At 38.7% G+C, this 13,850-nt stretch overlaps 1 protein-coding gene across 2 annotated transcripts in view; it reads left to right on the forward strand.

The window, feature by feature from the left end:
* The window catches only part of GAD1 (glutamate decarboxylase 1), a 40,705-nt gene extending 29,330 nt beyond the window's left edge, over positions 1–11,375 (forward strand). For both annotated transcript variants that reach the window (XM_037523518.2, XM_037523519.2), the window contains 5 exons: positions 2,900–2,978; positions 4,015–4,164; positions 6,511–6,618; positions 8,884–8,973; positions 9,961–11,375. In XM_037523518.2, the coding sequence (XP_037379415.1) occupies positions 2,900–2,978; positions 4,015–4,164; positions 6,511–6,618; positions 8,884–8,973; positions 9,961–10,134 (601 nt within the window). In that variant the 3' untranslated portion in view covers positions 10,135–11,375. The remainder of the gene's footprint in view (positions 1–2,899; positions 2,979–4,014; positions 4,165–6,510; positions 6,619–8,883; positions 8,974–9,960) is intronic.
* Positions 11,376–13,850: the final 2,475 nt, after the last annotated feature.

The following is a 13,850-nucleotide window of genomic DNA, read 5'->3' on the forward strand; positions in this document are numbered from 1 at the left end:
AAAGTATTATTTGATACTTGTAGGAAAATAAAGGCAGATGTGGGAAGGTTCTATCAACTAAGAGATTTATCCTTCTGCAGTTTACATTCTAGAGGGCTTAGATATTCATAAACACAGAGCATTCAGTCAGTCTCATAGTAAAGAAAAATAAAACAGTGTTAAATAGCAGTGAGTGACAAGACATGCCATTTTAGACAGGGTAGTCAGTGCCCTTTCTGACAAGGTGACATTTCAGCAGATACTGGGATAAAGGGCAACAGGAAGCAAGGAAACAAGGGAGAGTATTCCAGGCAGTGGCAAGAACAAGTACAGAGACCCTGAGGGTAGAACTGTTTGCAGGCACTTGGAAGACTATCAAGGAGCCCAGTATAGCTGAGTAAAGTGGGAGAGGAAAGAGCAAACTGAAGATGGAGAGGTAGGTGTGGGGCAGGCCTCAGGACAAGCACACCAGAGACTTCTCTCAGAGCAAGGATCCTGGCTTGAGTTTTTTTGTTGCCTCTGTATGCCCCTTCCCTCTGTTTCAGTTTTGAAGGTCCATTTCAAAGTGAGTGGAACTGACTCTTTGAAGTAAAGTCCTTTAACCTTAAAAATTAGAGGATAATTTTCTTATAGATGAATCAGTCCCGCTCTACTTTAAATTTCTTGATTTTTATTTTTCCATCTCTGAGTCTAAAACTTCAAACATTTTACACTAAACCTTTTCTTCTAACATTTCAAAGCACATATTCTAAAATAAATTGAATCCATATTATGTCTTATTACTTTCCATTATAGCAATAAAGAATCATTTACTTTAGACCTTTGAGACATTCAAAAAAAACATTTATGATATTTTATGAGGTCTAAATATAATTTTTGATCTACATATAATGATCTAAATATGACAAAAATAAATATGACTCAGTAATAATAGATCTGAGAAAACTGATTAAATCCACTACCTATTAAATATGACGACATTGATGTTTTTTAACAAGATAAACTTTTAGTCAACTTTCCTTGAATCTCTTTTACAAAGATTTTCTTTACTATGCACTTACAGGAAAAGTTCTTCAGGCCTTTCTCCTCCTCAAAACATAGCATACACCCTGTAGTTATGTGTGCACTAAGTGATTTTTTTTCTTCTAAAGGACATACGCAAGATGAAAAGGTTACAAATTCATTGCAAGGACTTTGCTCCAGGGAGGGCAAAGACAGTATAATTCTCAGCCAATTCCATCCTTCACAGGTATTAAACACCGAGCCCAGCTGTGGGCCAGGCCATTGGGAAGAGTCTGTAAACCACTGAAGCAAGTTACCCAAGTTTTAATCATCGTATGTTACACTTAGTTGTTTCCGTTATGTCCTGGCTAGTGTGCTCCTGAGCCATCTAATTGTGCCTGACAGAGTGATACGGTTGCTAGGAGACCATGCTTGTTAAACTATCATTGCAGCCTAAATTGGCAATATCATGTTCATTTAGCATTTAAACAACGCTGCTAAGTAGTCAAAAGTCTAGAATTGTCCAATTGATCCTTTCTTTTCAGTGTCACTCTTCATACTCCTCACAAGTAGGTAGCTCAGCATCACCAGACCATTTATTAAAAGAGAACAGGAAGGAAGAAGGAAGCTTAAGTCTGTTGCTTAGAGGCAGGCTGTCTGGTGGAGGAGTGAAGAGCATTGGCTAGAAAATGACTCCCTGGACTTGAGTCTTCACTCCAGCATTTTCCATCTGTGTGACTTTGGGTGATGTATATAACCCTGTTGTGCCTCAGTTTCTCCTTCTGAAGTAGAGGGGATAATAGTCCCCTTATCATAGGGTTGTAGTGAGAATGAACTCTTCCAGGCATGGTAGCTAACATTTCGTACTTCTTATTTTTTGAAGATTTATTTTATTTACTTATGCATTCAGGTACTGGGGTATAGGCCAGAGGTATGGGGGGTGTGGTGAGAGGATTCACCAGAGACAGAGAGGCAAACAGAACAGGCAGATTGACTGAAATACACTGCTGAGGGGAGCAGCAGCTGAGACAGGAGAGGTCTGCTGCACCATGTGGGTTAGCTCCCTGACCGGGGATCAAACTCTTGCTGCAGTGGCTGGTGATAGCTTCATAGTGCTGAAACTTAACCCCTTGTGCCACCAGGGAGGCCCCATTTCACACTTACTACCTCACATTATTCCTTATTCAATTCTGTGAAGTAGACACTATACTCCTCATTTTACACATAGAAAAACTGAGGCACAGAAATTTTACGTAACTTGCCCAAACTTGCAAATATCAGAGCCAGAATTCATACTTGGGACTTGGACAGTCTGGTTCCAAAGTCTGAGTTCTTTTTTTTTTTTTTTAGATTTATTTTTTATTTATTTATGCATACAAGAGCTGGGGTGTAGGCCAGAGGTACAGGGGATGAGAGGATTCACCAGCGACGGAGTGGGGAGCAGAACAGTTGGATCTACAGAATTACACTGCTGAGGGGAGCAGCAGGTGATTCAGGAGAGGTCTATTGTGCCATGTGGGTTAGCTCCCTAGCCAGGAATCAAACTCATGCCGCAATGACTGGTGATAGCTTGGTAGCGCTGAGACTTTAACCCTTGTGCCACCAGGGAGGTCCCAAAGCCTGAGTTCTTAACCATGACATCATATAGATATAATGCCTAGAAAGCTCTCAGAACAGTAAGACATAGGAAGTTCTTCATAAATGTTAGCTATTGTTAATTGCAGTTATTTGGAAGAAGCAATCTGCATCTGCATTTTATCTAGAGACTGCAAAATACTTGTTTACTACTCGATTCATTAGGTAGGAGACTAGGCATCAAAAATGGGTACTGACATGTCGCGATGGGTGTTTTTCTCAGGAGGAGAGCTGCCTCTTGCTGACACCTGCAACTTCTCAGAGTATCATGTGCTTCTTTCAGGGCCAGCTCAGTCACCTGGAACCCTCACAAGATGATGGGTGTGCTGCTGCAGTGCTCTGCCATTCTTGTTAAGGAAAAGGTCTGTACTCCCTCCAGAGATGAGGGGGCAGCCGGCACAACCTTTAGAAGGCACAGTAGAGAAAAGCGTGGGATCTATTCAAAGTACTTGTTGATGAACTCACATAATTGACAGCCCCACAGGGACTGCTGTGCTGTTGGCTCCTGCCCTTACTTGTCAGTCTTCACTAACTGAGTTCATCTTCACTAACTGGTACCTCCTCCCAGCTCTTGCTCTCTACAGCCTTCTTCCTTGTTCGGGTCCCTCTTATCTTTTGTGAGATCCTTTCATCTCACATTCCTTCATGTTTATACAAACTAAAGAGAGCAATTAGGTGAGGCACTAATTCTCACCTCAGTGGTCACTGAAACATACTTTAAGGTCTTAGCATGAATTTGTGGTCCCACAACAATAGGAATGTTGGCCCCAAAGCTGCTATAAATGAGTTAATGCTATGTTTTCTTCTTCAAGTATCTAATAATAGGACCCTGCCCTCAAAAGCATTGTTATGCCAATTAAACCCTAGCACACTATGGATTCCAAAAGGTCTGTCTCAGCCTGTGGATACCAGAATCTCATAGGCCCTTTACTCCACTCCAAGTAGAGTGGAGGCCTGTTAACATCATAGGAGGCCTTGGAAAAGATGGGAAGACTTTTTTGGAAGTGCTTTTGGGGAGGAAAATTCTTCACAGCATGAGACTGTCCCATTCTCTGTAGGAAGTTTAAATCCCCAACTCTGCCCCTCCATCCCCAGAGCAACATAGAGCTTACTAGTCTTTGAAACAACTCCAAAACATCCCTACACATTTCCAGATGCCCATAGACTGTGGGGACCTTTGTAGGCATCTGAGACAAAAATCATTTTCTAACCAGAGTTATTGTGGGAGAAGGGGAAAGGCCTTTCCCACAGTGGTTTTAGAGAAGGACATCAGGGAAAGTGCGGGGCCTCACAGAAACTTTAGAAGGAAGGTTGCTGTGACCCGAAGGCCCTGTTTGGTAGCTATGCACATCTCTGTACTGTGATGACAGATGCCCCCTGTCTTGGTTTCCTTGATAGGGAATCCTGCAAGGCTGCAACCAGATGTGCGCTGGGTACCTCTTCCAGCCAGACAAGCAGTATGACGTCTCCTATGACACCGGGGACAAGGCAATTCAGTGTGGCCGCCATGTGGACATTTTCAAGTTCTGGCTGATGTGGAAAGCAAAGGTACAAAGAAAGGAATTCAGGAAAGATTGCACATATGTAATTTTCACAGGCTGGCTGGAAAAAGAGAGGCAAAGATACATCACAGATAATTCATGACATGTATAATCAATATCTACATAATTGACTTAACTACTTATTTGCAAATGAAATCGCTTTATCCTTTATGTGAGATTCTTCCTCCTTCCATTCAATCTCAGTGTGAATTAGCATGAAATTTTCTTATAATTTTCTCTTTTAACTAAGAGCTATGCCAAGATTTGGGCTTCCACAGCAGTCCTCGGGGATGTTGAAATTAGTGCAGACATAAAATAAGAGATAAAGATACAATGATTCTGTGTTATTCTATGCACAGTCCTGTCTTGCTCGATGAGGCCTCAAATCATATAAATATACGACAGTTTTAAGTTCTATTTAAATAACAACTTTCCCATTATTTGTACTTTATATACTATTCTAGAATGCATACTTTATTCTGAGAAATCTTACCAGTAGATTGAGTCATACTCTTTCTGCATTCATCAATCTTTCAAGTTGCATTTCTGTGTCTAGAAAAAAAAGCAAACCATTGGAATTTCTCAAAAAAATATGGATGTGAGAAAGGATTACCATTTGGCTATTTGTTTCAAAACTATTTTTTAAGATTTATTCATTTATGCATACAAGAACTGGGGTACAGGCCAGAGGTGCGGGGGGTGAGAGGATTCACCAGAGACAAGAATAGGGAACAGAACAGGCAGATTGACTGAAATACACTGCTGAGGGGAGCAGCAGATGAGTCAGGAGAGGTCTGCTGTACCATGAGTGTAGCTCCCTGGCTGGAGATTGAACTCGTGCTGCAGTAGCTGCAAATAGCTTCACAGGTTACATCTTAAGCCCTTGCACCACCAGGGAGGCCCAGTTTCAAAAGTATTTTTATGCCATTAGGTAACGGCAGCTTTGACTTCACAACTTTGTATTGCATCCATTGTTTACATTTACCTATAAATTTACCTATAAATTAATTTTAATAGTTTCATATTTAAGATTAGATCTATCTAATACCAAAATAAGTTTTCCAGAAAAATATACTAGTCAAATATTTCTTCTGTAGGAAGAATTTGACGGATGATTAGATTTTGCCTCATTAAGTCATTTTGTCTTGATACAGAAATAGTCTGCATTTGATTTCTATCACAAAACGCCACATTTCTATGACCTATATTTTAAGCATATACATAGTCATAAATTGCCAATGAGGAAAGAATCCTACCATTTAGAAATATAAAGAACAAATAGCCTGTCTCAGCAATTTGTGGCCTTGGTTTGCCTAACAATAGCCTCTTGAACCGTTTGCCAGAAGTGTGACTCTCGAAAGTGGCACCCTACTGTGGGCTTCCTTCCCAAGCAGAAAGTGGACTGGCTGGGCATACACTCAGCACTCGCTACCTGGGGAGGCGCATGCTTTGCTAGAGTTAGACTTCACCCAGGCCCATTAGCAATCACCACATCATACAAGTGCCCTTCTTGTTAACACTGACCCATTCAACACCCCCTGTGCTGCTGGTATTTATCAACCATGATGGCTTTTGAAATTCATGCTCATCCAATTTGTCAGTAGTTGGAATTATTGCAATCTCAGGACATATACTGAGACCAATGGCTTCCCCATCTGCCCACCTGCCTATCACCAAAAAGGGACAATGCTGTATTTTGTGGAAGGTTGCCTGCCTGGGAGTGTGGGGGACATATCTGACCAGGATCTACTTCTGGGGAAGGTTGTTTCTAAAGTTGTATTTCTCAAACTATCTGTGGTGAAGAACCAAAAAAAATGTTTAACCTATCATGGACTAACACAAAAAGATGAATCGCTACCAAGATAAAGTAAAAAACTATACAATATACAAACATCAATTTTTAAATGAGATTCAGCAAATATAAATTTACTCTGTCAAATTGCTATAAAAGTTTCTTATTAGTCTCAATTTCTGAACTCATCTTATGACTGGTCACAGTTTATGGGCTGGCCTTAGTCCGTCCATAAACAGCACAAGAGTAGCACCATCCTAAAGCAAACCAGAAATAGGCTTCAGGTCCAGGCTAGAAATAACTATCAGGAAGCTAGACATCCAGGGAGAATACCTGCCCAGAGAATAGAGTGCCTTCAACAAAGAGCAGGCACACTTCATGTACTGCATGCAGCGCTGCAGAGAAGCTGTGCACATTTCATCAGATGGCACTTCCTAACCATCTGCAAGAATGTTCTTATGTGTATTGCCAATAGATGAGGACAGCAGAGCCTTCTCAAATACCCACCACAAGAAAATGCAACTCTCACCAACAAAGATGACTTTTCTTTTTTAAATACAGGGCACGGTGGGATTTGAAAATCAGATCAACAAATGCCTGGAACTGGCTGAATATCTTTATGCCAAGATTAAAAACAGAGAAGAATTTGAAATGGTTTTTGATGGGGAGGTAAGTTGTCATCGTGGCCTAGATGCACAAAAAGTCTATTGCAGGAAAGTCCTGAAGCCATGTTTACTCACATGGCCAAAAGCTGCCCTGAATTTCATTTTATGCACTTTTCATTTAATTCCCTCTGGTTCTATGATGGGACACAGTGTTGGGATGAATTCTTTCTCCTTTTCTAAAATGGTATGGCTCCTGACTAGCCATTTACTGGCAAGAGGTTTTTCTTCGTAGGTCTGAAGACTTTATCATTCTTGAGTGTGTCTAACTGCCTTGAACTTCCGTAATGAAGTGTTTCTCAATTCTAAGACACTTGTAGGATGGGAATATCCTTGTCTCCCAAGACTGGTTCTAAAATGAACTTCTGCTTTTTTTTTTTAATTTTTTTATTTATGCATATAAGAGCTAGGGTGTAGGCCAGAGGTATAGAGGGTGAGAGGATTCACCAGAGACAGAGTGGGGAGCAGAACAGGCAGATACACTGAAATACACTGCTGAGGGGAGCAGGGGGTAAGACAGGAGAGGTCTGCTGCGCCATGTGGGTCAGTTGCCTGGCCAGGGATCAAACTTGTGCTGCAGTGTCTGCTGATAGCTGCTTCTTCTTCTTCTCCTTCTTTTTCTCCTTCTTCTTCTCCTTCTTCTCCTCCTTCTTCTCCTCCTTCTTCTCCTCCTTCCTCCTTCTTCCTCCTTCTTCTTTCTTCTTCTTCTTCTTCATTTTATTTTTTTCCCATTATTTTTTATTTCATATATTTTTACATAATTTTTCATTTTTACACAATGTATGCATTTTCATCTTAGTTATAGTCCCCATACAATTCCTACTCCCCTTGTTTTGATCCTACTCCTTCTTCCCCCATCCCCTGTAGTGTGTCTTTGGTTTATAGTTGCTTGTTGATTTTGATTTTTACTTTATTATAATTAGTCTTTTTCCTGGTCCTTATTTAGGTTTTCTATGAGTGAGACCATCCAGTATTTTTCTTTTTCTTTCTGGCTTATTTTGCTGAGCATGATCCCTTCCAGCTCCATCCATGTTGCTGCAAATTGCATAAGTTTATTTTTTTTTGATAGCTGAGTAATATTCCATTGTGTATATGTACCACATCTTTTTGGTCCAGTCATCTATCTGTAATGCTGAAACTTAATCCTTTGCACCACCTGGGAGGCCCTGAAGTTCTGCTTTCCTGTGTCTGCTTTCATAGATTCATTAGGAAGAGAGCAAGATAAAGTTGTCTCTGCCTAGAGTTCCCATCTACATTGCACAGTAAAGTGCTTGTGACACCTGTACTGAGTGCACTGCTCTGTGCTAGGTCCCATGCCAGGGGCTGGGGATCAGTAGTGACCAAAACAGATACTGTTTCTGCCCTAGTGGAGCTTGAAGTTGGATAAAGATGGAACAGGCTCGTGTTGAAAGAAATAAAATTCAGTCAGAAAACCGTAAAATGTAACGCCACCTACATTCCACATAGTCCATTTATCAGGTGACTTAAATGACTAGGTGCACACTGGAGAGTCCCCAGATGAACAGGAAAATGCCCGGAGTGGTTCAAATCAATGATCCAGCACTCATGTATTTTACTTGTGGGAACTCCTGCCACTTGTGTACATTATTTTAAACATTCTACGAGTAGATTGAAGACGAATGTGATGTCTCAAGTCAGTTAGAGGCAGGCACAATAATGGCAAACAGTGACTATGTAGGAAACAAAGACTATAGCAAGAATAGAGATGAGCAAAAGAAACACGGGAGTCTTTAGGGCAGGGACACAAAAGTTCTAGGTATCTCAGTAAGCCCTGTCTTAGGGTTTGGAACCACTATAAATGTTCATCATGATAATCCTGACTCATCAAGTAATGATTCAGTATCTATATAATGAACTCATTAAAATACTCAGTATCAATAAAATAAATTGTTTCAAGCATCTTCTAAATATAAAGCACTACAAAATGTTAAGATATACAATCCCCTTTTAAAAACTATACACAGGTAATAATTTTTAAAAATATTTCATGTAGTAACATTATTCATCTAGAAAATTAAATATAAGAAATAGTTCTTGTCAGTTAGGATGGTATAAACTAGGCATTGTTCTCCCTACTATAGAAAAGTAATTATGCCTTAAGATGAACATGAAACCATTTATTTATTTATTTATTTATTTATTTATTTATTTATTTATTTAGTGAAACTTCTACCAAGGATACACATGGGTCTGGGACGTTTTCTCTCAGGTTCTCATCATTTTCTGCTTTCTTTGTGAAAAATCTCTGCAGCCTGAGCATACAAACGTCTGTTTCTGGTATATTCCACAAAGCCTGAGGGGTGTTCCAGATAGCCCTGAACGACAGGAAAAACTACACAGGGTATGGAATCTTTCCTCTCATCTAACTCTCTGAAATTTCTCTGCCTAGTCAGAACATTCTCACCGTAATGTGTCTTTCTAATGGGGAAGAGATAAAAAATAAAGACTTGGGGTAGGTTAATAGTCATAGATTGGTGGGAAGACTTTTTGTTGTATTCTTCTTGGGTCTGAAGAACCCAAGGCTAGATATCATGGGGACCTCTAAAGGGTGCTTGCCTATCTTTGGTTGATGTTCTTCATTAAAGGGGCTGTGTACAGGGTGACTGAATAATATACATACACCTAGGAACATTCCATATTAAACTGTGCCTGTTAAAGTGCCACTTACTAAGTTCAAGACGACTCTAAAAAATTATTCATTCTAGTTGTTGATTTCTATATCTAGTTTCTATATCCTGTTGTATTGTATCTAATTTCTATATAATTCATCCAACTATTCAACAAATGTTAGTTGAGTATAGTCTATGTGCCAGGTATTGTCCTGGGCACTCTGAGTTTTATATAAGTCTTAATTTGCATTGTTGCCAAAAAGAGTTGTCTTTGTTAATTTTTTATTTAGATGTAATGGACATAAAACATGAGTTTTGGGTCTACAGCATAATGATTTGATATTTGTATATATATTATGAAATGATCGCCATTAAGTCTAAGTAATAGCCATCTCCATACATAGTTTACATGTTTTTCTTTTGATGATAACTTTTAAGATCTGTTCTGAAGGTTTTTTTGTGATTTTTATTTTGCTATCTGTTCTATGAATGACTTTCAAAATTCAATTGCAGAATACTTTCTAAGGGAAGACTTAGTCATTAGATATAACCACATCCAGAAGAAACTTAGATGTAAAACATTTCTTTACCTTTATATCCATGTGAACACAAATAGTAATAAGCAAATTGCTCCTTTTATCCAATCAGGAAATGGGTTGCATTGTTACAGAGTATTGTGACTATGAATTTCAGTTTTGCTTTGTGTTTTCTGGCACAAGGTGGCTCCAAAAATCAAAGCGCTGATGATGGAGTCTGGCACCACCATGGTCGGCTACCAGCCTCAGGGGGACAAGGCCAACTTCTTCCGGATGGTCATCTCAAATCCAGCAGCTACCCAGTCTGATATCGACTTCCTCATTGAGGAGATAGAAAGATTGGGCCAGGATCTATAAATTCAGAACATGAGTCTGCAGGAATTCCCTTTCCCTTTAACAACCTCTATAAGTTGCTGAAACACATGCCCCATTTCATTGAGGGAACATATACTCTCTTGAAGAATACTGTTACAACCTTACTTAAGCTTGTTAAGTTAGCAGGAAATAATGTTCTTTTTAAAAAGTTGCACATTAGATATACAGTATATATGTACAGTTACATATACCTCTCTCTCTCTATCTTTATGTGTAGTGAGTATGGTTTAGTGATAGATCACAGCATGCCCCCCACTCCACAAGAATTAACTTCACCTTCAGCTGTTTATCGAGGGGCCAAACATGCTGCAAACCAGCTCACTCAACAACCACAGGGAAGATGTTTTTCCAAATGTCATGTCATAAGGATAAAGGGAAATGCTGGTGGTGGCAGCTGACCTCATTGTCAGTGTTTCTCCCACCTGAAGTGATGATGGATGAGAAAAAGCACCCCTAAATGATAAGAGTCATGCCCTGCCCATTAGTATCCTGTTAGGGGGAAATAGCAGCAGAGTCATTGTCACAGGTGTACTATTGCTGTATTTTTAGAGATTAATTTGTGTAGATTGTGGCTATTACTGTTGTCTGACTTGGGGGGGAGGACACGTGTAATGATTTCAATGACTGTTTAATTGTAGGTAAATGAAATATTTGCTTATTTATATTCAGATATTTACCATGTTAAAGAGGTGTCTTGTATTTTCTTCCCATTTGTAATGTATCTTATTTATATATTAATGCAGTAAGTTCTGAAAACTGTTTATGGTATTTTCGTGCATTTGTGAGCCAAAGAGAAAAGATTAAAATTAGTGAAACTTGTATTTATATTAGAGTGCCCTTAAAATAAGGATTTAAGCATAAGTTTACTATCTATAAGAGAATTCTGATGTTGTACATAAAGTCATATATATGCAAATCCCATTACTTAAATAGCATCTGCTCTCCTATTATCTTCTGTCTGGCTGTATGTCTGTGTTCTCAAAGCTTTTCTAGTATCTGTTGAATAATAACTAGACCTCCTGCAATTTTGTAGTAGTTCATGACCAATCTCTGTGACTTGCTTAGCTCAAACCTAAGGCAATGTTTTGAAGACCTCCCGAAGATCTCAGATTAATTGACCAGGCTCACAACTGTTTTTGAAGAAAGGAAATTCACACTGTGCGTTTTAGAGTATGCAAGAATATAAATAAATAAAGATATTCTCCATGGAGAACTCAAACAAATTTTTCTTCTAGTTTGTGTATCATATATAGAGATAGATTTCCAATTATAGATACCTGGATCACCACAGCCATACATACTTTCTACTAGGTGACTTTAGGTGATGCTCTGTACTCTTATTAAGCTGGGACTTACCCTACCATCATAGGTTCTTGAGTCCCTTATCTGTAAAATTATTATGGTTGAAATGAAAATTTACAGATTAAGCCTTGAGAAAGGTAAGTCATACCTGTTTCTCATTTTCCTGTTTGTCTCTTGGCGTTCCAGTCATTCATTCACTTGACAAACATTTTCTTACTCTATAGCAGGTGCTGTTCTAGGACCGAGGTTACAGGGCTGTTCCCGGCAGGCATATTTTCCTTCCAGTGAGTATCTTACATCATTTAGCACCCATGGTTCCTGAACCTAGCTAAAATCATAGAATCACTCCTTCCTGCTACTTACACTTGGACAGTGGGCCCAATTTACCTTCTAAGGAAATATGTTTTGGTGCTGGATCATTAGGAAATAGGTCTCATTTTCTACGATATTCCATTACACTGTAATACTATCTCATAAGGAGTTCCTATTTGGCACATGAAGGGATTAGATAAGGGTCATTTATAATTAGCATACTGATTGTGTGGGTAACCATTGTATTAAATAAAATGGGCTCCATATAGAGATGATCATAAGATCACTTTTTCTTTCTCCCACTGTTCCTTCAAATTCTCTCTGTGGGCTTATTGTTTCCATGCCCCTTCTCAAATTCAGACCAATCCCATAGCTTTTCTGGCTTCTCATTCACAAGAACAGTCTCATTTTTGCAACTAAGTGTCCAGCTCAATGCAAGGAAAAAGGTGCAAATGTTTATACAATATAAAGTTTCTGCTGCCCCTCCTCTGACACTGTTGTGGGCAGAGGGAGTAAGGCTGGTGGTCAGGTCAGGTTCTTTAACCTGCGGCCACAGTCTATAGGCACAGCCTTAGGTGGCCGCCTCATGTAACTGAGATGTACAATAATTTTGATGATGGCTCCAGCTGTAATTTGTTTCTTTTTATGCCTGTAATGTTTTTTCATTGTATGAATATACTTTGGTTGGTTTGTCCATTCTGTTGTCCATTTTGTTGGAGGTGTAGAAGAGTTTTTTTTCCAATTTTTTTTGGTTTTTGCCTGTGGGGACAATATTGATATAAGAATTCTTGTACTTTTTTCCTGGTGCACATATGCTAAAAATGTTTCTAAAGTTTATAGCTAGAAATGAGATTGCTGGGTCATAGTGTCTTTTTTTTTAAAAAATATATTTATTTATGCTTATAAGAAATGAGGTGTAGGTCAGAGGTATGGAGGGTAAGAGGATTCACCAGAGACAGAGTGGGGATCAGAAAAAGTAGATCTACTGTAATACACTGCTGAGGGGAACGGCGGGTAAAACAGAAGTCTGCTGTACCAAGTAGGTTAGCTCCCTGGCCAGGGATGGAACTCTGCTGCAGGGACTGGTGATATCTTTATAGCGCTGAGACTTTAACCCCTGCACCACCAGGGAGGCCCCTGGGTCATGGTGTCGCTAAGTAACTTCAGCCAGCAGTGCACAGTATTCCCTAGGCTCACCATCACCTGGCCTCAAATTTTCAGGTGAGTATGAAAATATGTGTCATTGTGGTTTTAATTTGTCTTTCCTGCTTTCAAAAGAGGCACCCCACACATTTATGAATCATTTGTGTTCTCTTTTCTATAAAGTACCAAATTGTGCCCTTTGTCCATTTCCAACTGAGTTGTTTTTTTCTTATGATTTTTGAAGTTCTTTATATATTCAAATACTAATTCTTTTTGATTGTATGCTTGGCAATGATCTTCTAATTTAGGGCTTGTCTTTTCATTTGATTAATAATCTTTTTTTGGAAAGCATAAGTTTTTAAATTTAATGTGGCAGAATTTATCAACATTTATCTTTATGGTTTCCACTTTCTTGTGTGTCTTCTTGAAGAAATTGTTCCTGTCTCATTCATGTATGAATGAAAGCTCTAACATAGACATCTAAGTTTTATGGTTTTGCTCCTTTCACATTTGCCTTTAAGCTACCTTGAATTGACTTTTTGTATTTGGTTCTTCTTCTTCAAGAGAAAGAGTTATTATAATCCCTTTATTCTTCCACATAAATTTTGGAATCAGTTCATCAATTTCCACCCAAAAACTCCTGCTGTAATTCTGATTGGAATTTTATTGATTCTGTGGGTCGATTTGAAGAATATTAACATATTTTTCAATATTGAATATACTAGCCATAAACAAAGTGTATATCTCCATTTTAACTTGATCAACTAATATCTTTTCAATAAAGTTTCATAATGGGTATGTATAACTTTTGATAGATTTATTCTTAGGTACTTTACATTGTTATTTTTAAATGGCATCTTTTTAAAATTACATTTTCTAATTAATGTTTGTTGATATGTAGAAATGTAATTGTCTTTTGAATAATGATTTTATATCCAGAA

The sequence above is a fragment of the Talpa occidentalis genome, unplaced genomic scaffold, assembly GCF_014898055.3.
Source record: "Talpa occidentalis isolate TD23 unplaced genomic scaffold, MPIMG_talOcc4v2.1 talOcc4.3, whole genome shotgun sequence".
In the NCBI taxonomy this organism is placed as follows: Eukaryota; Metazoa; Chordata; class Mammalia; order Eulipotyphla; family Talpidae; genus Talpa; species Talpa occidentalis.